Source organism: Leopardus geoffroyi, chromosome A3 (assembly GCF_018350155.1).
Source record: "Leopardus geoffroyi isolate Oge1 chromosome A3, O.geoffroyi_Oge1_pat1.0, whole genome shotgun sequence".
Taxonomy (NCBI): Eukaryota; Metazoa; Chordata; class Mammalia; order Carnivora; family Felidae; genus Leopardus; species Leopardus geoffroyi.
Genome location: NC_059336.1, coordinates 21,002,686 through 21,027,067, shown reverse-complemented (window position 1 = coordinate 21,027,067; position 24,382 = coordinate 21,002,686). Strand labels below are relative to the sequence as shown.

Here is a 24,382-nt window from a genome sequence, read left to right as displayed (position 1 = left end):
TTATGTCTTCTCCCCCACCTGCTCTGCTCTCTAATTGCTCTTTCTGAAACAGTGTCATTCACCATTGGATTATTAATGAACTAAGAGGGAGGGGGGGTGTGAATGAGGGAGGGGGCTTTCAGAGGACTTGAGGGGCCCCAGGGCCTGGAACAAGCCCAGTCCTGAGTTTTTCACCTTCCCCAAGGAAGGTTACTGAGTTGCCTTAGCAAACAGGAAATCCCTAAACTTGGGTTCTACCCGCCACCGCAAAAGGACATTGCTAGTGTGATGGCCAAGAGGAATTCTTCCTTCAAACTGGATTGCTGGGACGTGAAAAACTGCGCATCACCCCGAAACTCCCCAAACTTAAACCTTGTCTGCACCATCACTGACTGGCCCTGGGCTGCCTGGGGCTCTAAGCTGAGGCGGAGAAAGCTCAGGAAACAAGGCCCTTTGTGGACAAGAGAATTCTATTGTTCTAAAGCCAGTGTTCAGGGAGTGTGGATTCCAGAGAATGTTTCGGTATGGGTTTTTTCCCTTTGTTAACTTTCTCTTCTCTTCCTGGGGGGTGGGGTGGGGAGTAGGGCCCTCTCAACAGCGACGTAAAAATAGTTAGATCCTGTAAAAAAAAAAAAAAAAAAAAAGAAAAAAAAAAGATGGTGTTCAGAGTGCTGAGGCCTTCAGCCCCGGAAAGAGGCTCGAATTCGATGATCGAAACCACCTCGGTGTGTTTTGCTTTTCGTTTTTTCGTTTTTACCACTAGATCTCCGGAGGGCAGCCCCTTTCTGGAGGCTGCACACCTCAGCCAGTGACGGACGTCAGCGGAGGTACGACCACTTCCTTCCTCCTTCGCTTAGCCTCCTTTCTTTACACAAAGAGGAAATGATGAGAGTCCGTGTCGCAGGCCACAACCCCCAAGCTCCCACCGATCTCTCCTCACCCCCCACCTCCGCCCCGTCTGGGGAACCTGCCCCCACAAACCTGTCCCCAGGGCAAGGCCTAGTTGGGCTTCTTGAGGTCCCGGAAAGGCTTCCGACTCAGGCTGCGCAGGCCTTCGAGGTAGGAGACCTGGGTTTCTGGCACTGGTACTGATTCTGTATGACCTCGGGCAGGTTACTGCTCCCCTCTGGGCTTCATGATGCCCTTCCACGAAATGGGAGCAGGAATGCAGTCCTGGGCTTCCCCCTTTCCGCGTTTGGTGATGGTGAGGAGAGGGCGTGGAAAGGGGGAAAGACTGTAAGGACGACTGTTCCGAAGCCTGGCAACGTCCATGGCCCTCGACTTCCGCTGCTCCGTGGAGGGGCCCGCACCCCCAGGGTGCCGGGACCCTTCTGCGAGCTCCCAGGACGGCGGGAGGAGCGGGGTGAGCGTGCCCACCCACTTCCCCGGAGCTCAGGCCCCGCCTAGGGGGAGGAGCCAAGGGGCGGCGCGGAGGCTGGCGGCCGGGCTCAGCCAGCTTCTGTCGCCGCACGGGCAGCTGCGGCTCGGGGACCGACTGACAGAGCCAGGGCCGGAGCCGCTCGGGGCCGGGCTAGGGAGAGCGGGTGAGTTCCCCGGCGACGCCGCCCCTCCCTGGCTGGAGCCGGCGGGGATGAGGATCGCGGCGGGGAGGTGGTTCCAGCCGCGGAAGGTCTGGTTGGGGGTGTGTGGGGCGCGTGGGCCAAGGGCCGGCGGCTGGAGGTAATTGGGGGAGGGGGCGCTGGAACGGCGGGTGCGGGGAGCGCAGGCCGGGGAGTCGGGCTGGGGTGGGGGCGTTCTCCGGGTCTGGCGCGCCTACGGCGAGGCTGGGGTAGGGGGCGCATCGGCAGGCTGTTGGCCGGGGCGACCGGGGCCCGCTCTTGGGGCAGCCTGTGGGATTTCGGCTGCTTCTGCCGGGGGTCGCAGTGCCGCGAAGCGGGAGCCACAGCCAGCATCAAACGGCCGGGGCGCCCAGCCTCGGGGCCCGCCGTGGGGGCGCCGCCCCCTCGCGTGGCGGCGCCAGATCCCCGCAGGGAGCGCTTCTGCCCGGGCGGGAAAGGTCCCCAGGGCGGGCGCCCCCGCGTGCGGACCCGCCCCGCCGCTGGCTCCAGCTGACAGCGCCCGCCGGCCCCGGGAGACCCCGCGCGCTTCTTCCCCGGGGGAGGTGCTCCCGGCCTCTCCAAAGGGCCGCCGTGCGCGGGCTGCCGGGTCCCCGCGCCAGGAGCGCGCCTCTCCTCCCGAGTCCCGCGCCCCGACTCCGGCCCGAGGAGCGCCCCCGAGAGCCTGGGATGGGCAGAACCCGTGCAACCCGCCCCGAAGAGGTCGCGCGGAGGGGTCTGCCCAAGGTCACCCGGAGCGCCCAGGCTGAGCTGCCCAGACCGCCCGAGTGGAACGCAGGGAAGGGGAGGCGCCCGCTGCCAGCCTCCTTTCCCTGATGCAGACTCCCTCCCTCCCTCCTCCTCCCCCAGTCTGGACCCGGCTCCTCGGGAGCCGCTGCTGATGCAGCTCCCAACCCTGAGCGGATGATTGAGCCGAGGCGAGCTTTGAATCCGGTGTTCCCGGGAGGGCCGCGCTCAAAGCCTGGGACCCGGGACTCCCGGGCACTCGGGAGCCGGGAGAGAGGTGGCTGCATAAGCGCTTCTCAGAACCGAAAGCCGAGCTGCTTGCGCGCCCATGTGATTGGATTCCACATAATGGGCCCCTGTTCTCGCTGTCAGAAGCGCTCACCAGCTCCCCGCGGCCGCGGGCACCAGGTGCCGCCTCTGAATCGCCCTCTGTGGAGGACCCAGGGCCCCGAGGTACCAGGCTCCCTTTCCCGCAGGGCTGTCTCTGGAAGGGGCCTGTCATTAGCCGCCTGAGCCCACGGGGTACTTTCCTGAGTGCCCTGCCATTTCCTGCGGCTGGTGAAACAGCGAGGGGAAAAACCCTCCATCTGGGAGGCTTCCCCCTAGGTTGATAATAAAGCTTCTTAGCTCAGCCAGTGACTGGCGCTGGGCTGGAAGGCAAGGCACTTGGCCTCCAGGAGCCTCAGTTGCCTCTAAGACAATGGGGCTAATACTCAGGCCATGGGCAGGGGTGGCGAGGGGACCCACGTGAAGTGCTTGGTGCAGTGGAGCCGGTTGGGAGGAATGCTCTTAGGTAAATACTGGCGCCCTTCCTAGTGGCTTTGAGTGGGGTGTGTCCCTTTTAGGCAGGAGCAGCCTGTGGAGTCCTGGAGGGTGGTTCTGCAGGGGCCGGGGGAGTTTCCACATCTTCCCCCAGCTTGGTCACAAAGCTCCAGCCTGCAGGCGGCTTGTGGGCCCTGGTGAGCGAGTCCTTTCAGCTCGCCGCCTGCTCACAGAGCCATCCCACACAGATTTCCCCGGCCCCTTCTCTCCCCACTGCCAGCAAGATGCTGGAGACAAGATGTCACCCAGGCCACTCTGGACGTTCGACTTTGAACCCTCTGGTCAACTGGAGCGTACCCAACAGTGTCGCCCACCCTGAAACCTTCCTGACCCGTTTCCTGGTCCCAGCCTCTGCAGTGGCTCCTTCAGGAAGACCAGTTGACCCTCCCTGTCCCTCTGTCAACCTCCTCCCACTGGGACATTCACCTGCACATTCTCTGGTTAGCGTGCGGAGGCTCCTTGCCTCCTGGAAGGACACGCGGGCAAGGCCAACGTATGCTCAGACTTCATTCCGATCACTGGTGCTGGAGGGAAGGTTAAATCCTAATCTAGCCGCTAAGTCTGTTTGGGAGCCTGAGGGACAGGGGGAAGGGGATGCTGACACAGGAAGGTGGGATTTTCCCCAAGGCCAGAACCTCTCGGCTGAGCCCATTTGGACTCATTGGAAACTAGGGCCTCAGTTTCTTTTCAAAACCAGTCCCATCCCCAGAGGGACCTTTCTTTGGCCAACAGAGGTTGCAGCTAGCCTGGTTTTGCAGATGGGGGAAGGCACATTCCTGGATTCCTGTGCCGTACTTGGACCCTCAAGAACCCCACCCAACCTTGCTGCCTTCCCCCAACTAGCTGCCCCAGCCTGTACCCTGCCTGCGCCTCGGACTTGAACCATTTGGCGTATAGTGGGTCCCACAGGGCGTTCTGCCAGCAGAGATCAGGACAAACCTTCTTTAGCCCGAGCACATCTTAGAGGCTGGGCTCAGGGAGGGCTTGGACCAGCCTGCCTCCTGCAGAAAGCTACAAAGTTTGCAGACCACGAGCACCAGGCAGGTTTAGTTCAAATGATAGCTCGATACTTAAAAGCTGTGTGATGACAGGTAGATTACTGCTCTCTCTGAGTCCTGGTTTTCTCATCTGTAACATGGGAGCAAATAGTACTGCCTACTTCGTGGGGTTGTGAGGATTCTGTGAGATAATAATGCACAGAAAGTGCTTAGTGCAGCACCTGGTGTGGGCAGGAATGCAGGAAATGATTATCGTCACCATCACCACCATTTCCTCCTCTGCCTTGGGCTGTCAAAGGTCCCACCGCCTCCAGTCTGGGGGAGTCAGACCTCTTCTGCCTCTAGCTCTCAGGACAGGGAAAGCCTCTTGGCTGGGGAGGCCTGACTCCTGGGAACTGGAGTCCAGCATGGGCCTGTCCCCAGGAAGTCTGTGAGTTAGCCTCTCACATCTGGCTGCCATTTTCCAGGATTTGTGGGTTCGTTCGATAGATGTTTACTCCATTGTAGACCTTGTGCTTAGCGAGGGATTTCAAGATGAATCAAGCAGCAATCAGGGCTCCCCTCTGCGGGGGAGACGCAGGCCTGGAAACAGATAGCGAGGACACCGTGGGATAACAGCTTCACTGGTGAGAAGGGGAGGGGAGAGCCGAGCGGCGGGTGGACAGGTGGCCGGGGCTAACCAACCCAGGTTTCCCTCCTGAAGCTGCCACCTTGCTGCTGGCTGGTGATGGACAGATGCCTGGGTAAGAAACTCAGCGCAGGGCCTTTTAGATATTAATCAGAGATTTGCACATGTTAGTTGCTATTATTACTAGTCTGTGATGACCGATGACAGGTGGGCAAGCTGCTGTGGGAGCGCGTCTCGGGCCTTCAGAGACAGTTTTCCAGGTGGCGGGTACTAGAGGGGCGGGCAGGCTGAGCAGAGGGAGCGGCTTGCGCAACAGCACAGGGGCTTGAAAGCGCTTGGTGTCTCTGAGAGCAGTGGGCAGAGGCCGCGGCTGGAGTGCCATCACCATAGGGCGTGACGGACGCTGGGGTGGCAGGCGAGGCCAGGGAGGTGGGCAGAGGCCATCCTTCCGAGGGGTCCCAAATGATTAAACACTCGCTGACCCGAAGCAGGCACCCTGCAGCCTGTGGAGGGCTGTCCGGTTGCACACCCAAGAAAGTCTAGGATTAACTTCTGCACGGGAGGGAGGGCTGGCCCCGGGCTCATCGGCCAGTATGTTAGCTGTCCCTTCCTCTTCCTTCTACTAGGAAAGCACGGAGATCCCCTCCTTCTTCCCGAGATGCTTTTCCTACTTCTTCATCTGTTTCTCTCTTCCTGGGACTCAGTAGCTCATTTGAAGGAAGGGGATGTACGCGGAGGAAGTGCCGTGATCTGGCTCCTTATTGATTATAACATTGTACCAGGTGCCGGTACGCTTCCTGGAGGCTGGTCACTGTCCAAGGTCTTTGCTTGCATTGCCGTGGAATGCTCATACCGACTGACTTGAAGTGGATGCATTTATCCCTGTTGTACAGAAGGGGACACTGAGGCACCAAGGGTGAGGCAATTTGCTAAGGGGCCTGGGGCTCCCAAGTGGCGGGAACTCATGTTGGGGGCCTCCAAAGCTTCCACGTGCTGTCCCGTACCACTTCACTCATGCTCCTTGTAAATCGCTAGATGTTTCACTCATGCAGAACGTCTGGTTTCTTCCACTGTGTACCCTTGGATGCTGGGCAGTAGGCACCTTGGAGATGGGTCACGGTGGGGAGTGCTCTGGTGGCCTGGACACTGCTCCATTCTCTCCCTGCCCTGATTTTTGGGGAGGCCCCGTGGGCAGGCATTTGGCAAAGGGGAGGAGGTGTTCTTGGCTGTCTCAGAATTCAGGGCCGCATCCCTCGGCCCGTAGGGTCCCACAAATGTGCCTTGAGGCAGGCAGTTTGTAACCTCATTGATGTGGCAGGTGGTGGTTGAGTTCTACCGGGACCCCCTAGGAAGGAATGAGACCTTACCTGTTTTCAGAAGGCAAAGGCTCAAATTTCCTTTTCCATAGGAGGCGGAGTTTAGGGCTGGGGTTCAAATCCAGATTCTGCCTTCCACTGGCTTTGGGGCCTTGGGCAATTTCTCCGCTTCCTTGAGCCTCAATTTCTCCACCTGGAAATACAGATCATATATACTATATACATAATATGTATAATTTGGAGTTGTAATAAAGGCTTGTAATCATACAAAGAAAACCTGGCTTCCACGTCGTAGATAACATCGGTATAATATCCACAACATTGACCTCTGTGGTACTTATCGTAGTTGTCATTATATGGTTATTTGTGGTCATTACTTTTTGAGTCTGTCTTACTCGCTAGACCAGCGGTTCTCAGCTGGTAACAGTTCGGCCCCCAGGAGTCCTTTGGGAATGTCTGGAGACATTTTTGGTTGTCACAACTGGGGAGGTGCGGGGTGGGGGGGGTGCTACTGGCGTCTAGCGGGTACAGGCCAGGGATGCTGCTGAATTTCTTACACCACACAGGACAGCCTTTCATAGCAAAGAGTCACCCAAATGTCAATAGTGCCGAGGCTGAGAAAAGTTGCACTGGGCTATGAGCCTCATAAGGTCAGTGACTGTGTCTAATTCATTCAGCTCTGTGTCCCCGGTTGCCCAGCATGGAGCCCGGTACATGGGAGACAATCAATATGCATTAAAAGGATGAATGAGGACTTGGAAGGCCTTGTGTCCCCTGGAGTCCCAGAGGTTTGGCTTGTAGGACATTTTGAATGGGCAGGAGAGATTTAGATGAAACTGAATGATAAATGGCCAGTTGGTGATGCAGGCCAAGGAAATTCAGACCAAGCTATTTTCCTTCACCAGCAGGTGCTGGGGGGCCCAACTGATCTGAACCATTGCTGCAGTGACCAGTGCATTTTGGTCACGTGCCCGTAGGACTCACCTTTATCTGGACGAGCCGGCCGGGGCAGGCGAACTAGGTGCCGACAAGGAACGCCCTGTCAGCGGGGCCCTTGGGATTTGCCAAGCTGGGCCACAGCTGCTGTTGCCTTCCTGTTTTTTCCCTTTCTGGTGGAATGAAGGAAACCCACTGAATGGCTATTTTTCCACTGACATTTACAGCAATGTGATAGGCTTTGGATTAATGAGGTCAAGCTCCAGTGTGAAATCTGCCCGATAACTTGAAGCTGGGCCAACAGGAAGACACGGCTTGTTTTCTTTGGGCTATTTGATGTCTTTGGATGGCTTTGGCCAGGGAAGCAGGGGTCACAACTCCGTACAAAAGAAGGGAATGTTTTTATGCCCCAGAATTCTAGAGGCTGGAGTTGTTGTCTCTTTTTCAATTCATTGGGAAGGCTTATTTTAAATTTTTAAAAATGTTTTTATTTATTTTTGAGACAGAGCATGAGCAGGGGAGGGGCAGAGAGAGAGGGAGACACAGAATCCGAAGCAGGCTCCAGGCTCCGAGCTGTCAGCACAGAGCCTGACGAGGGGCCCGAACTCACAGACCGTGAGATCATGACCCGAGCTGAAGTCGGACGCTTAACCGACTGAGCCACCCAGGCGCCCCGGGAAGGCTTATTTTAATGCCGACTTAGAAATAAGTAACTCATTTAAGCAGAGGTTCACTGTGAGCCCTAGGCTGGCTGCCGAGCATGGATCTGGGCTATGCAAAGCTGTTTTTCTGGGGCTCTCTGGGAGTCCAAAGGAAAAGATCGGCCCCAGAGGGTGCTTGGACAGGTTAGAGGTGCGCACGAGTTAGAACTTATTCTGATGGGGGACGCCTTCTTGGACAATGTGCCTCAAACTTGCTCACGAGTCATCTGGGGGTTCCTGTGAAACGCACAACCTAATTTAGTAGGTCTGGGTCCTGTGTGTCTGCATTTCTAACAGGTTCCCAAGGGGGAGCCATTCTGCTGGTTTGCGAGCTGTACTTCGAGTGGCAAGGGTCTGGGGAAGCCCACGTCTCCAGGGGAAGGGTCTCTGGTGTCACTCACGCAAACACAACAGCACTCAGCTCGTCACTCCTGTTGGCCCAGCCATCTGCTCTGCCGGCTGGCTTGCAGGGGCACATGTTTCTTGCTCCCCTTCTCCGTGTGTCCAGGCCTGGGACCAAACATGAAAACGAGGCCGCTTGCTCCCAAGGGCAGGAACGGGTGGGGACGTCTGGTGCTTCCAGAGATGTGTGTCCAGGGACATGCCGTTCCTGCGTCACTGATCACCTGGGGCTTGTTGAACATACAGATCCTCAGGCCCTGCTTAGCCCAACCCGCCTGTATCAGAATTGGCCAGGCCCTGGGAATCTGTGTTTGTAAAAAGTGGGCCAGGAGATTCTGATCCACAGCCAGGCTGGCAGAGGGGAAGCCGGGAGGAAAGAATGGCTACATGTGGAAGTGAATCGCTCAGCAGGCGTGATATGTGAGGTTGTGGACTTGTGCACTGCCCGATGGCACAGGGAGGGGGCAGAAACCTCGTCTGCCCCACTTGCTAAGCTCTGCACCCTGCAGGGTTGCATCTGCCTGGAAGGAAGGACACCTTTTTCTTAATCGTAATAATAATCGTCAACATCTGGTACGTATCACGAAGCAAGCACTGTGTATTTAACCCCTTTAGTCTCATCCTCGCAGACTGTAGAGGGGGCATTACGGCGACCTTGATTTTACTGCTGAGGAAAGCGAGGCACAGAGAGGTCCAATGACTTACGTCAGGTCACATGGCCATTAAGTGCGGGAGTCAGGATTTGAATACAGGACGTCTGGCTTCAGTGTGCTGGCACTTAAATCATTATGTTCTCTGGCTTTTCTCTGGGCAAAAATGCCGTTGCGCTTCAGGGCTGTCCCGACTCTGAGGAAGTGCCTTTTTCTATTTCTTTCCCAGGTAGGGGAAAGGCTAGCAGTGGCCTTGGCCGTCCCTGGAGTCAGACCTGGGTTTGATCCCCGCCTCTAGCACTTACTGTAATCTTGAGCAAATTACTTGCTTAACTCCACTGAGCCTCAATTCCCCGCGTGTAAAATCGGAACGATAATAGAATAGGCTGGCATGATTAACCATTTTGCTCCATACAGAGGATGTACTCAATAGTATCAGCAATTCTGATTACATCAGCATCCGTCATGTCTGCCCTGGGAGCATCCCTTCAGAACAGAGGGGATAGGTGTGCAGAGTCCTGGGTCATTCACGTCCCTGGGGCCTGAGCTCACCCAGATTACTTATTTACGTCTATTACTTACTTAGGCATCCCTAGCCTTTACTTCTTGGCACTGGTCAGAGGCCCCATGTACATTCCAGCTTGGTGAGTTCTCAGAATTTCTTGGCTCCCAGACTGATTCAGAGTCTTAATCAGAACTGGCTTTATTTTCTGTCATCCAAGAGCAACTAAAGGCACACATTCCCATATTTATTTCCTTCAGGGCTCTTGGCCCTTCTCAGTGTCTGTCCCTGTCTCCAGGTTCCTTTCTGGAACTCTGTAGACATCATTGGCGCCCCATGAACTGGACAGAGAGCCAATGTTGCTTTATAGACATTGCCTATTGCCGTATAAAGAAATAGGGAAGATTTTCTCCAAAATTTCATTAGTTATCTTCTTCTTTTTTTTTTTTAATGTTTTTATTTATTTTTGAGACAGAGAGAGACAGAGCATGAGCAGGGGAGGGGCAGAGAGAGAGGGAGACACAGAATCCGAAGCAGGCTCCAGGCTCTGAGCTGTCAGCACAGAGTCCGACACGGGGCTCGAACTCACGGACTGCGAGATCATGACCTGAGCCGAAGCCGGCTGCTTAACCAACTGAGCCACCCAGGCGCCCCTCTATTTTTATTTTCAAATGTTTTTTAACGTTTATTCCTTTTTGAGAGACAGAACATGAGCGGGGGAGGGGCAGAGAGAGAGGGAGACACAGAATCCGAAGCAGACTCCAGGCTCCGAGCTGTCAGCACAGAGCCCGACGCGGGGCTCGAACTCACGGACCACGAGATCATGACCCGAGCCGAAGTCGGACGCTTCACCGACTGACTGAGCCACCCAGGCGCCCCAGTTATCTTCTTTTACATATAAAGACAAGCTTTAGTTTTCTTATTGTGGTATTTTATCCCGTTTAGTTATAAAAATAATACAAAATCATTGTTAACATCCGAATAGTACAGAAATGTGGAAAACGGAAAGTGAAATGTCCCCACCCATCGTCTCCAGCCACTCATTTCTTTTCCCCAGAAGAAATCCCTGGATGTTTTTGAAACTTTCCATAAATGTCTTATATGCATACATACAAACCCCTATTCATTTACGTGTCTGTCCTTTTTTCTTAACACACCTCTGCAGCATGCTTCTGAAACTCCCCCTTTCAGCTCATTTATCATAGCACATGTCAACATACCTCTGTCTCTAGGGCTATGTGCTACTCCAGGAATAAGCATTTATCGTAATGGATTTTCTAGTTCCTTGTGACAGTGAAGGTTGTTTCCAGTTTTTCTCCTACTAGAGCTGTGAAGTCACAGCATCCTTGCAGGTGCAGCATATCTCTTTGTACCCTGGCGCGATGTGATCCCTGTGAGAATTTCCCCGCAGTTTGAACTATGATGGGCATCCTCCCAAGAGGCCAGACCACTTTCTATCCCCTCAGCAGTGTGTGCAGATGCCTCTTCCCCACCCTCTTCCCGCAACTATGGTTTTGCCAGTCCAATAGGAATAAACTGGAAAGAATGTTTCAGGGGCCACGTTAATTCTGGTTTTATAACCTTTTAGACTCTGCCTACATAAGCATTGTTAAATATTCAAGAACTACATTTTACCTGGCCTTAAGCTTGGGATTAGCGATCTAAAATTAAACGAAGCCAGTTTCTGCCCTCAGGTTGATCCCTGTCTTCTGGAGGAAGCAGACACGTGGAAAGATAAAAACCAAGCAGTGTGGTCCAAGCGTGCCAGAGGAATGCGTAAATGAAGCTAACTTTTGCTCGATAAACTCTATCCGCATGAACATCACAGATGAACTTGTAAAATCCAGAATACACCCTGTCCTGAGGGAAAAAGGGGTACTTGAAATCCTCAGAAGAAAATGACTTGGTTAGAAGCAGAAAAATCCTCCAGCTTACCCCTCCCTAGTGGGGGCAGCAGAAGAGGCAGGCAGCTAGGAAGGTGGGGAGATAGGAAATTTTCAGAGAGTCGTTTTGGTGGTTTCCGGGTTTGCTCATGGAAACCCATCAGTCTGAAGGAGGTGGTGCAGAATCCCCACTGAGTCTGTAGCACTCATTACCGATCACTCACGCCCGGGCAAACGTGCACATTAGTCCAGAAAGAGTGAGAGCAAAGGAGCAGAAAGCTGGATCCGAATACCCACGACCCTGGCCCTCGCAGAGGCTGGCCGTGGGTGGCAGGAATGGGCGGTTTCCCCAGGGGTTAGGAGGAGACGAGCTCCGGACGGTACCCACCGTGGGGCAGATGCACAGAAAGGGTATTCAGTGAATGAGAGGACATCAGAGATGCCTCTGTTTTGTAAGCGGGCCTCCTACTCGAAAAGAACAGAACCATTTAGAAAGGGGTATGATCACCTAGTCTGCCCATCTGTGGGGAGCCAGGCCATAGCTGTACATTTGCTTTGGGCCACGGTCCCGACGTCCCTTCATTCACTTGGGGTGGTTTAACTACGACACAAGGTGGGGAGCAGTTGAGAATATCTGAAACCACGCTGTGGGGATGAACATAAGCATCACTTTACAGCAAATCACCTAAGCGGGGGCACACAGAGCCCATGAAGCTAGGGGCAATCTTATCCCACCCTTCTGTGGCAGGGGCCCCGGGAGGGGTGTCCTGGGTCGACTCCTCAGTGTTCCCCCATTCCCCCCATCAGCCAGATCTATTTTGTCTGGTTTGATTCTCCAGCGCTGGTTCCAAACCAGGATAACTCCTTGTGATGCATGGATGGAATAATCTCTGAATTTTCAGTCTCTCGGTCTCCTGACTTCCTGTCCACTGTCCTCCCATGGAACACCTACCGCGTGCTGGGGTGGCTGTGTGGTGGGACATAAAGGGGAATGATATGTATCCCTTGTCTTTGGAGGGCATCTCGTCCAAGGGAAGAGGCAGATCTGAAACTAACAATTACTACAGAGGGTTGAGCGCCACAGGGGAGATGTGGTCACGTGCCTTGGAACTGGAGAGGAGGAGAATGAAACCCATTTGGCCCAGGGCAGATAAAGAACAATCCAGAGGGAAGAAAAGGAGCATTGAGACAATACTGTGTAAAGGAGACAAAGCGGGTGTTGAGCTTGGTGCCTGGAAAGCACTTCAGGGATGATGGATATGATCCCAGTGCTTGTAGCCGCTCTCAGAGAATGGGGAGTCTGCCAGGTGGAGGGACAGAAGGGTGATGCCACCCTGTGGAACAGAATGAAGGAAGGTGAGGAGGGGGTGTGTGGTGTAGTGAAAATTGTGCGGGCCGGGGAGCGGAGAAACCCGAGTCTGTGTTCAGATCCTAGTTCTGCCCCTTTCAAAGTGTGGCTCGGGCCATTCAAGAGTAGCCTCCATTTCCCGATTTGTCCGTTGGGGACAATCATGTCTGTCTTTCAAGGCTGGCTGTGTGGATTGCAGTGAATCCGTGTGTGGCAGAGTCTCGAGACAACAGAGTCTCGGCCCCTGGGGGCTACAATTGCTGAGGTGTGAGGCCATCAGTCTGGTTCTGTGTAGCTGGAAAATTAAGCGTTAGCAGGTTGGGGCTGGGGAGGGAGGTTGGGCTGGCCCGAGATAAAGCTAAAATGCCCAGGCCAGACACCAGATGGGCTGTGAGACTGAGGCGTCTACCCATGACTCTGGAGGCCATGGGGAGCCATGAAATGCTTCCTTACGAGGGAAGCACTGTGGCATCAGACTTGGTTTCAGAATGACCACTCTGCCAGTGGTGTCTGTGGTGGGCTGGAGGTAAGGGAACCACTTTGGGAGATGCTGCCTTCCCCGATCCTGTCTTGGCAACCCACAGCTCACATTAGCCTGGTGAAAGTTCTGGTGAGTTCTGCAGTCAGGCACTTCCTGGAGAGACAGTCTAGAGTAGCGGTTCAGAGCATGGGCTTTGGTGTCAAGGCCAATGTGGATGTGGATCCTAGCCCTGTTGCTTTCCTGGCTGTGTAAACTTGGCAATCTCTTAACGCCCCTGAGCTGTGGTCAACCCTTCTATGAAAGGAGGGCTCACAGTACCTTCCTCATTGGCTTGTTGTGATGATTACTTTTTTTTTAAGTAGGCTCCATGCCCAGCGTGGGGCTTGAACTCACTATATCAAGACCTGAGCTGAGACCAAGAGCCAGAAGCTCAACCCACGGAACCACCTGGGCACCCCTTGTTGTGCTAATTGAACGTGACAGTGGGGACGAAGCAAGAAAGCTAGCTCTAGGAGTTCACTAAGTGCCCAATAAAAGCTGATCATCAGAATTTTTAAAATCACATCTTTGACCATGAAACCCCGTTCCCCACGTGACACCTATTAACCATCTCTGGAGCTGCTGGTGTTACGACAGAAAACATCTTGCTTTAGACTTTTCTGGAGAGGCAGCAGCACTGTTTGCTCCAAGAAGTAGTAAGGAGGGTTGCCAAGTTCTAACACAGTGGTTCTTGGATGTACATTAGCCCAACTGGGGAGCTTTTCAAAATGTCAATGCCTGGCCGAGACCAATTAAACCAGAATCTCTCGAGGTGGGACCCACACACATCAGTATTTTTTTTTTTTTTTTTAGTTTTAATGATTTATTAAGGTAAAACAAATATAGGAAAGAACACAACCCTGAAGTGAATGAATCGTTCACTGGCTGCAGATGCCCAGATCCTGCTCAAAAACCAGAATATTACCAGTATTCCTGCAGCCCCTTTTAGGTCCCTTTCCAGAAGCTCCTCCACCCCAAAACCACTATGCCGATCAATTGCCTGCTGCTGAATTTCACCTAAATGGAACCGTATAGCATGCACCGTTGTGTGTGTTTGGCTTATTTTGGTTAATGCCGTGAGAATCTTCCGTACCAACGGGTGTAATTGCGGATTGCTCACTCTCCTTGCTCTACAATGGTTCCTAGTGTGGCTGAGCCATTCTTCTCTAGACTACTGAGGGTGGGCATTTTGGATAGTTTACATACCTTAGGACAATCACAAGCTGCGCTATTGACATTCTTATACGTGCCTTTTGGGGAACGTATGCAGAAATTTCTGTTTGGGTATACTTCTAGGAATGAAGCTGCTAGATTAAAACTGCCGAGCAGTTTTTAAAAGTGGTGGTACCAATTTATATCCCCAGTGTATAAGAATTCTTGCCAAGAGCTGCTATTTTCTGTCTTAAAAATTTTTTTGGCCGTGCTCGTGGATGTATAGTAGTCTTGCTCTGCGGTCTTAATATAAGTTCCTAGCATCTCCAGGTGATTCCAATGTGTAGCTGAGTTTGAGAACTTCTTTCCTAACAGGTTTTGAAAAAGCAGGGAGCGCCTGGGAGGCTCAGTTGGTTAAACGTCTGACTCTTGGTTTCAGCTCAGGTGATCATGATCTCACGGTTCGTGAGTTTGGGCCCCACATTGGGCTCCACAATGACAGTGCAGAGCCTGCTTGGGATTCTTTCCCTCCCTCTCTCTCTCTCTCTCTCTGCCCTTTGCCCGCTCACATGCTCTCTCTCTGTTTCTCTGTCTCTCAAAATAAACAGACATTTGAAAACAAAGAAAAAGGAAAACACCTCTTAACACAACAGGATGAAGAAGGGCCTCCCCATCGACTCCCTCTGATGTCTGTATGTAGAGTTTTTTACGGACCCACGGAGTGTAATCAGCCGCTGGACCATGCTTTTGCTGTGGAAGGAGACTGCGGAGGTCTGACAGCCTGCCCCTCATTCCTGTGTGTGCTTTTTGTCGGGCACATGGTGCCGTCAGGAATGATCTGGAAGCTGGCAAGAGGCCACAGTGGGACTTTACTCTCTTTTCCTACTTGAAGACCTGAAAGAGAAGGAAAGGAGCTGAGAAGGGGCTAGTGGTCTAAACAGATGCTGTCAGATGACCGATCTGGTCTTTGGGACCAGGGTTCAAGATTCTGTGTTGTGTTTTTGCCCCTCAAAGCTTGCCCAATACCTGGCACTTGGAAGGTACTCAAAAAAGGGTCACGGAACTCAGTATGAGAGAGAACTTCGTGATTGTCCTTAGTGGAAAGCACGAGTCAGGATGCCGAGGAAGGCGTTGGTGGGGGTTTAGCTGATCTCATGAAGAGTTTGGGTTTTCTTCTTTGTTGTGTCGATAGTTTCTATTTGCTCATTTATCTTCTTTTACACCCTCGAGCAAAGTTACAGGTAGCTGCTTTAAATCCTTATCTGTTGACTTCCAACATCTGGGGCATCTTGGGGTAGATCTCTGTTGATTGCCTTTCCTCTTGACTTTGGGCCACATTTTCCTGTTTGTTTTTAATTTTTTTTTTCTAGTAATTTTGGATGACATTCTGAACCATTGTGAGCGAGACTTGAAGAGACCGTTGATTTTATTATGTTCCCCAGAACGGTAATGATTTCCTTCGTTTGTTTTATCAGGCAGTTAACTTGACCAAACTCAAACTCTGAACTCAGTTTCCCCTGTGTGGACAACAGCTGGAATCTTTTGTTCTGTTCCTTTGGTCTTAGCTGAGCTGCGTGGAACCTCCCCCCATACATGCGTCACTCAGAGAAACTTGGGTGGAATTTATATTCAGAATTCGGGGCTACTGTCCTGTGGCTATTTTCTGAGACCTGTCTCCTCACTTTCCAGGTGTAGTTACTTGAATTCTGCCCTCTAATTGCTCAGACAATAAGAGCAAAGGTCTCCATCCACGTTGTAGCCACCATGAACGTTAACTGGGTTCTGTCCTTGGGGAAAACCCTATAAAAACACGGAAGTCACCATTTCCTTCTTTCGGGTGTTGATTCCCCTCTATTTTCTGTATGCTTGTAATTGAACAAACCGAGTGCCTTCTGATAGATGTGTGTGTGTGTGTGTGTGCGCGCGCGTGTGTGTGGTTTATAATAATTATATGTGAGAGGCTACTCTGCCATTACCTAAAGCAGAACCTTTCTGATCAATAGTTTGGTTCATTCAGGGACTCTCAGAGCCCCCTTATTTTACTGCCTAGCACATGGCAATAAATACTTATTAATTTATTGAGTAAATGCATGAGGTCTTAAGTTAAAAAACGAAAAATGAAAGTGAATCAGGGGAGAAAAACTGCCAGAAGAAAATCCTGAAACCAGCTCCCCCCTGGTGACACCAGGTATAAGATGGGGAGGGTTTTCGGTAATTTGCTGGGGGCAATGTCGAGTGCAGGGTTGTGATTAGGGCCCCAGACGTCTGAGGATAGACCGAAGTGGCTCACGAAGCGAACCTGTGTTTTCATCGCGAGGAGACAAATTCAGCTGTGACAGTAACATCACTTTCAGGGCATCGTGTCTGTGGCTCACTGAGAACTGACCTTGTTCGGTGGAAATACAGCTGGTCAGAGGGGAAGCAGAGGTCTGCCTGGAGTGCTGCACGCTCCAGAGGAGCCAAGGGGAGAGAATCAGAAGGGAGGCTGGCTGGCGATCAAAGAGCGGAGGAAGGAAAGTAACGAAAGGCAGTCCAATGCGGCTTGTTCCTCGCCGCGTGCTGACCTGGGAGGTCACAGACCCAGGACAGAGGGACTTCAAAGGCTACCTAATGCACAGAAGTGTCATTTAGTGAAACCCCGGGCATCTGGAAACTTCCTGGCTAACTCTACTGAATTTCATCTCGTGGAGAGGAGAGGAGAGGAGAGGAGAGGAGAGGAGAGGAGAGGGGAGGAGAGGGGAGGAGAGGAGACAGGACAGTTGCTGGTGGGAATCTGGCTCAGGAGCTGTTGGGGGAAGTAACAATGAGAAAGTGCTCACCAAGAAAGGGAAGGCTGGGCCCACAGGGGTTTAGGAAGGCAGGTTTTATGAAACTTAGGGTGAGTTTACAGTTGACCCTGGAACAGCACAGGTTTGAACTGCATGGGTCTACATATCCGTGGATTTTTTTTCGATACAGTACAGTCCCAGAAGTGTATTTTCTCTTATGAATTTCTTTCTTTTTTTTTTTTAACCTTTATTCATTTTTGAGAGAGAGAGAAAGAGAGAGAGAGAGAGAGAGAGAGAGAGAGAGCATGAGCAGGGGAGGGGCAGAGAGAGAGGGAGACACAGAATCTGAAGCAGGCTCCAGGCTCTGAGCTGTCAGCACAGAGCCCGACGTGGGGCTTGAACTCACAAACCGAGGGACCATGACCTGAGCCAAAGTCGGACGCCTAACCAACTGAGCCATTCAGGTGCCCCTCTTATGAGTTTCTTAATAACATTTTCTTGTCTCTAGCTTACTTTATTGCAAGGATACGGAATATAGTACATATAACATGCAAAGATGCATTAATCCATTGTTTATGTTATATTATGTTAGCAGCAAGGCTTCTGGTCGACAGTGGGCTATTATTTTTTCTTTTCAAGCAGGGAGATACTAAAATTACCTAACCATCATGGCACAGGCATAGACCAGTCAGAAGAGAGGCTAGCCACCAACAACCAGAATATCAGCCCTCCTTCCAAGTTCCTTACCTCTGAGTCTCAGTCTTCCGGTCTTTGAAATGGGAACAATACCTCCACTGCAGGGTTGGTGCAATGGTTCCAAGGGCCATTACATGGAGAGAGCCTGATACACGGGGAGTGCACCGTGGACAGACGCTGCCTTTGTCACCTTGCATTGTTTATCCCTGGGTTAATTTCTTCTACACATCTTATAGCTTCTCTGATGCGATGCCTTAGTTTCATTAAGTCATTACATTTTACTTTCTACTGACTTCACTAAGTATTTGTTTTAGTTCAAATTCAGCTGTTCGTTTTCTTAGTCAAAGTGTCCTCCTGTCTCCCTGATCACTAACACTGTGGATTCTCTGAAATCTTGCATTTCATGAGGAAGGTCTTTTAAAGTTTATTTACTTATTTTTGAGAGAGAGGGGGAGAAGGGAGAGAGAGAGAGTGCGTGGGTGGGACAGAGCGAGAGAGGGAGACACAGAATCCCAAGCAGGCCTCATATTGTCAGTGCAGAGCTCGATGCAGGGCTCGAACTTTCGAACTGTGAGATCATGGCCTGAACCGAAATCAAGAGTCAGAAGCTTAACCAAGTGAGCCACCCAGGGGCCCCATGAGGAAGGTCTTTTAAAGCAGTTCAGGTTCTTGTAGGGTTTTCCCTAGTTCCTTCCTCCTCTTCTTCTTCTCCCTTTATGTACATAGACTTTGGAATTAAGCAGACCTGGGTTCACATCCCAGCTCGACCACTTATTGATTGCATGGTCAAGGTGTCCACTCTCCGCCTTGACCTTCCCTCCTCTTTCTTCCTTCCTCCATTGTGGGACTTTCTCTCTCTCTCTCTCTCTCTCTCTTTTGCTATCCTCACTTCCTTGGCATCTTCTCTAAACCTCAGTGAACAAACAATATGAAAAACTCCTTAAAATTTCCATCTCTGCTACTTCCAATTGGCCAAGAACACCCCTGGCCCAAAGGGGAGGAGAGAGCTTGTTCGTTTCTGAAGTGGAAAGAGAGGTCTTGTTAGGAAGCAGACCAGAGTCCCCTTCTTCCTTTATGTTGGCAGTGGTGTTGGACCCGTGATGTTTCGAACGGATGAGAAAGTGATCCCGGGCTTGTAGTAGTGACTCTGCCCCTCCCCCTTCAAGAATGGACCCCATCCCGTCACCAGAATGTGTATCTCCTACTCTCCAGGGGCAGAGCTGAGAGAGGTGGCGGTCAGCTCGCAAGCTGCCCTCCTTTGCTTGAGCTGGCTCAGCGTACACTTCCTAGAATCCGGATCCAGTCAATTTAAGGGGTTGGTTCTTCATTCTACCCCCTTGAAGTGATGAGAGAATAGAGTGAATTATTAGAGAGATTCCTACTAGAACCTATACTGCGATTTGAGGGGCCCTTCCCCTCAATCTGATAACTTTCTAGATGTTTGTGTTTAAGGATTTTGAACAACGGGGCAAAGGCAAGTGTTGAAATCCAAGGTTAGGCAAGTATGCTCCGAGATGTGTGCTCAGTAAGCATGCAAGCCACTCCCCACTGCTTTATCCATGGCAGACATTACTAATCGATCCCACCACTCATTCCTCCTGTTGTCACACATGGCCCCATAAACCCTGCCTTCACAGCGCTCCAAGTAGCCATCACTAACCTGAGAGCTGGTGCAACAGAGAAAAGCTTAGCCTGGGCTGTCAAAAAAGAAAGCTTTACCAGGCAGAAAGAGGCAGGCAGAGAAGACAGAGGCCACTCTAGGCTTAGCCAGTGTGAATGGCCATCCCCTGTTCAATAAATGTGTAACCCAGGAGGGCATTTTGTGGCCACAGGTGGCCTCCTTTGGAAAAGGATCCTTCCAGCTGCAAAGAGAGCTTTTTCTCTCCCTGCAAAGAGAGGGGGTGGACCACACTCCCTGAAGCCTGGAGAAGCAGTATGTGTAATTTGACTCCTGTTTCCCCGTGCTTAGCTCTTACATAAGCTTCTTTAGAAGCCTGGCTGTTTGGTGCAGCACTGTCACTGTGACTGACTAATGTTCGTAGACATCATGTCAGCTTTGTGTGTGCCCCATCCTTGGCACCTTCCCTCTGGCCCCTGCAGCCTCCCCCACACTTGACATTCTTATCCAAAAGTACGTGGGCCTCTCTGTGGGTTCAGGTTCGCGGGGAGAAACTCAGCATGAAAGACTGATGTGTGCATGGGTTTTCCTTCACCTGTTCGAGCTGTGGTTTCCTTTGAAGCTTTCTTGGAGCTGAGCCTGTGTGAGCTGCCTCACCATCACGGGCAGGATGAATCCGAAACATCGTCAATCAGTGTCTACTTGGAATAGTCCTTATAGACTATCTAGCCTGGTGGTTACCAAGTTCTGGGCTGCAAATGTGCATAATGGGGTACTTGCTCCTAACACAGATGATCTGCCTGCCGGGCCAGGATGGGGGCTCCCTGGGACCGTCCCACCTACCAGCCCACATGGGTGGTGGGACCTTCTCTCTCAGCAGCCTCGTGAGTGGCCTTGGAGTCCCCCGTGGTGGGGACCCCAGCATTGTGCCATGGCTGGGCTTTGTTCAGTTGTCAACGTGAGACGATTTTTCCCCATACCAGGCTGATCCTGCTTCTTCATTTTGCTCGTCCATGATCCCAACGCTATCCTCTAGAGACCTGGAAAATAGCTCATGGCTTTTGTTAAGGCCTGGTCTTTTCCTGCCAATATGGCCCAGCCAGTTCAGTCAGAGGTCCACTGGGCTATTATTATCCCCGGTGCTGGGTAAGACTCTTTTCCCAAGAAAGTTCAAGTTGTGCAAGTTACTTGATCCCTCCTTGTTCTTGCTGAACTTGTGGGCTTTTGAATCCTGCCACTCTCCCTCGCCCTGGTTCCCCGCAAAGTCTTGCCAAATCGGGTCATGGTAAACGGGCTTCAAGAGACAGTGACAAGTCAGGGCCGAGCCCACGGCCATCACTCAGAGGTCCGAATGAAGGAGCCCAGCTGGGAGAGGCAGACTTGAGGAGCAGGCCGTTGGGGACCCGAGTCCCCGGATTTAAAACCAGAATGTCTGTCTAGGATGACTGTGCTTGAAGTCTAGAAGGTACCTCCCAGCAGGGATAGGAGAGTGAGTCCATCACATCCCATGAGGATGGGGTTGAGGGCGACCAGGCTCATTTCTAACTCAGGTAGTTGGAGCACCAAGGGTGCCGGAAGTCTCTTTGCTCATGAGTAAGGCATTTTTATACTGGGGCAGGGGAGCGGGGTGGGGGTGGGGTGGGGAGGGTGGGGTGGCGATGCTGTTATTCCAAGATGCGTGTTGCGGAAGGGTGGGGGCGTACATCCTTTAGGAGAGAAAGTGGGTCCCAAGTGAGATCCAAGGAGGAGGGCAAGCCAGTGCTGTGTGTTTTGTTTCCCCCTTTCCCTCGTGCTCGACAGCACAGGAAGCGCGAGGAGAAAGCAGGCACGGTCTTCCTCTAGGATCCTGCCAATATTGTGTGGAGGAGAATAGCCGAAGAACAAGGAAAAAAAAAAAATCTTCACATTTTAACGGCGTGAACTTTGAGACACCGTCTGACTCATGTTTTGAAGGCTCTTCAATTTGAATTCACCTGCCTCCGTGTTGTTTTTCTCAAGCGCTACTAGGCTCGGGTCCAAAGAGGGGTCAGCCAGTTTCTCCCCTGGGATTGAGGAGTCCCAAGGCCCGGGCCCCCTGCTCCCATCTTGGGGTGGGGGGCGGGGGGTGGGGCTGCTGATAGAACCTGATAGAACGTGGCTTTGGCCTTCCCCCTCTTCCTCGAGGCTGGCCTTCAGCGTGGGGCCCCAAGTTTAGGCCGCCGTATCGGACAATGTGCCCCAGCAAGAGGCCACTCATCTTGCTTCAGACAACAGTGCCTTCTGGAAGTCCAGAAGCCCCTAAGTTAAAGGACCCTCACTTCCCTCTTCCTACTCCCAAGTATTGGTTCCTTCCAAAGGCTGGTTTCCGGCTGCCACCGGGGTTCATGTTTCCACTTCAGGGGCAAGAGGAAAACAGAGCTCCTGACTGGGGCAGTTTAGGTCACGTGCCTACCCCCAGCCAATCACACATGGCTGGGCTTTGGCCCTCGCCGACAGGTTCTGGCCAATCAGGGCCCAGCACAGAGTAACCCTGGGGAAACTACAAGGACCCCGAGCAAGCACACTGTGTCTTTCAAGGGACCCATGCCTTTCTTCCTTTTCTGGTTTCCCCAGAGACCCATCATTCCCCAAACGACACTCCTGTAATGGCCGTCTTCTTATTTTCAAGGAGGAAGGGGTTCTGTAGAGTGTCCTCCCCAGCCCCCCTTCCACCTTGCCTCCAAGCCCCAGCAAACTTCCTCACCCTTTTCCCCTCAAGGCTCAGCCTTCTGGAGTGCAGCCCCTGCTCCCGCAGGTGTATACGGACTGTTTCCCCCTTAGCAGACAGCAAGGGTTAGTAGAGGCACCAAGAGAAATCAAGTTCAGATTTTGTCAGACAGGAATCAGAGGTGGAATCGAGGCTCACCCCAGATGCCTGTCCTGCCCCGCCGAGGTCAAGTGGCTTGGCCTCAGACTTCCGGCTGCCCACCCTCAGCCTCTTTTGTTTCATCCGCCCGGACCTCATACAGACACCTGTGGGAGAATTAAGTGCCTGCCCTATTTCCCCCTGCTTCTGATTTCTCTCCTTATATCACACACACTTCCTGGGTGATCTCACCCCAACCTGGCCTGCTTCCACACCTGCCTCGCCAGCCTGGCCACGCCGCTGACCACGCCACTGGCTTTTGGCCACATGTGCCCAGCTCTCTGCAGGGTGGCCCTTGTGGACGTTCCCGCAAAACACTGGGCTTCATATATCTCTGTGGGGCTGGTGTTCCTACAAATGAGGGCCTCCTTGGGGATCCCCTTTAAGTGCTGATGATGCCGTTGGTCTCCCAGGTTCTGACAGTTTGGGCTGCGTCCCCATCACCATCCAGGGCTTCCTCTGAGAGTGCGGACAGGTGCGCCCAGGTCTCGGAGGGGGCCTGTCCACAGCCCATAGGAGCCGGGACTTCTGTGGGCTGCCCCAGCACCCAGGCAGGTGCCCTGCCTTGGGGGCCGCCCAGCTGCTGTGTTAGCAGCACGATGGCAATTCTTTAATTAGACCAAGCAGGGTTTTCTCGGACGGGGGTGGGAGGAGGTGTGTGGGTCTATTGGGGGAAACTGGGTCACCTGAAAACCAGCAGTCAAGAGGGAGCTGTCCTGGAGCTCCAGCTCCAGGGAACCTAGAGGGGTGAGGCAGGAGGGGCTGGCAGGGAGAGCAAAGTCAGAGGAAAATGTGCTCTGGCCCCTTTTATTGGCCCTTGGGAGGCACCGTCCTCACCTTGCTGCAGGGGGCTGGGCAATTGCCCTTAATTCTGTCCTCCCGAGCACACTGCCCTAGCCAGGGAGGACACTGTAGTGAGTGCCTTCTGTCTGCCTGGGGCCTGATGCCATCTATCCAGTGGCTAAGGACTGTGCCTGTCTTTGGCCCTGCTGTACCCCTAGCCATCAGCACAGTCCTGGCACGTGATAGATACCGATACCCAGGAAATATTTGTCAGATGAAATCATGAGTTCACATGAGTGCTTCCCTTATAAAATTGTCATTGGCCATCAATAGCCCGCTGGATATCCCAAACGCCAATCACTTACAATTTTTGCCAGCATTGAGTGCCATCATTATTTCATATTTTTGGCAGCCACCTTGCTAGTTTTCCACGGAAGTGGATTCATTTCAAAAGGAAATTTTATTTATTTATTTTCTCACCACCATAAATAAACAGTAACTGCGAAAACAAATCCACAGAAAACAAAACAATGTTTTCGCGTTCTATCCCCAACGCTATGAGCCTGAGGCCCGCCTTCTCTTTGTTTACAAGGGAGATTGACAGGGTTATAATGATGTTTAAGGTCTATGAGTACCCCACGGACACTGTCTCCTGGAGAAAATCTGATGGATTAAAAAAGAGGCGAAGAAGAGAAGTTGCTCTTTCTCTGAGTTCCCGTGATGTTAAATCTTGTCCCATACTTTTGAAAATTTTCTTGGAGTGGATTCTCTTTCCACACTTAGGGAAACACTTGGCTAAGAAGATGGCTGGGAGTCCTTAGAAAAGGATTAAGTGCTTTAATGAACAGGATAAGTGATTGGTATGCTTCTTATCTTTAGTCTTGGCAGGCTTTTGGTACCTCTCACTTAGTGGGTGATCAGTAAACACTCAATATTGCAAAAAGGAGTAAGTGTGTACAGAATGTGAGGGCCAAAAGCAATCTTGTGGAATACTCAGGCCGATCTGACCGAAGGGGAAACGGCGTTCTTCAGTGAGTGATGGAGAATCTGCCGCCTCCTGAGACCGCAAGCCCCTCGCTGAATTGTTTGTTGGGCTGCTCTGAGGACAGGTGCACAGCACTGTGCCCCTGTGCCCAGTCCTGTTCTTCCCTGGGGAGATACATAGACTCTCTTTTCTTTCTTTCTGGGTATTTGGAGGCTGCTGTCTCATTCTGCCTAAGACGGGGCTTGCGAACTCAGATGACCACAGGAGCCGGCAAAGTGATGCCAATTAGTGAAGGAGGTCAGGTGGGGTAATGGGTGGGAGGGTAGTGTCCCTACCTGCATGGGACAGTCCTCCTCTGCATCTGCGGGTTGTTGCCGTGTGAGCCCGTGTGGCCGGTGCTGAGATGGTCTAAGAAAACCTGAAGATCTGATTTTGGATGTTAAATGTTCAAGTTGTAAACATTAGCAATACATTACAGTGTGATAAAACATGGTGTGGTCCAACACCC

At 52.3% G+C, this 24,382-nt stretch overlaps 1 protein-coding gene across 2 annotated transcripts in view; it reads left to right on the top strand.

The window, feature by feature from the left end:
• Positions 1-1,234: 1,234 nt before the first annotated feature.
• The window catches only part of PPP1R16B (protein phosphatase 1 regulatory subunit 16B), a 102,342-nt gene continuing 79,194 nt past the window's right edge, over positions 1,235-24,382 (top strand). Inside the window, exon 1 of one of the 2 annotated variants that reach the window (XM_045444612.1) lies at positions 1,235-1,523. In XM_045444612.1, coding sequence (XP_045300568.1) covers positions 1,250-1,523 — 274 coding nt within the window. In that variant the 5' untranslated portion in view covers positions 1,235-1,249. The remainder of the gene's footprint in view (positions 1,524-24,382) is intronic. The other variant, XM_045444613.1, reaches the window with a different exon arrangement.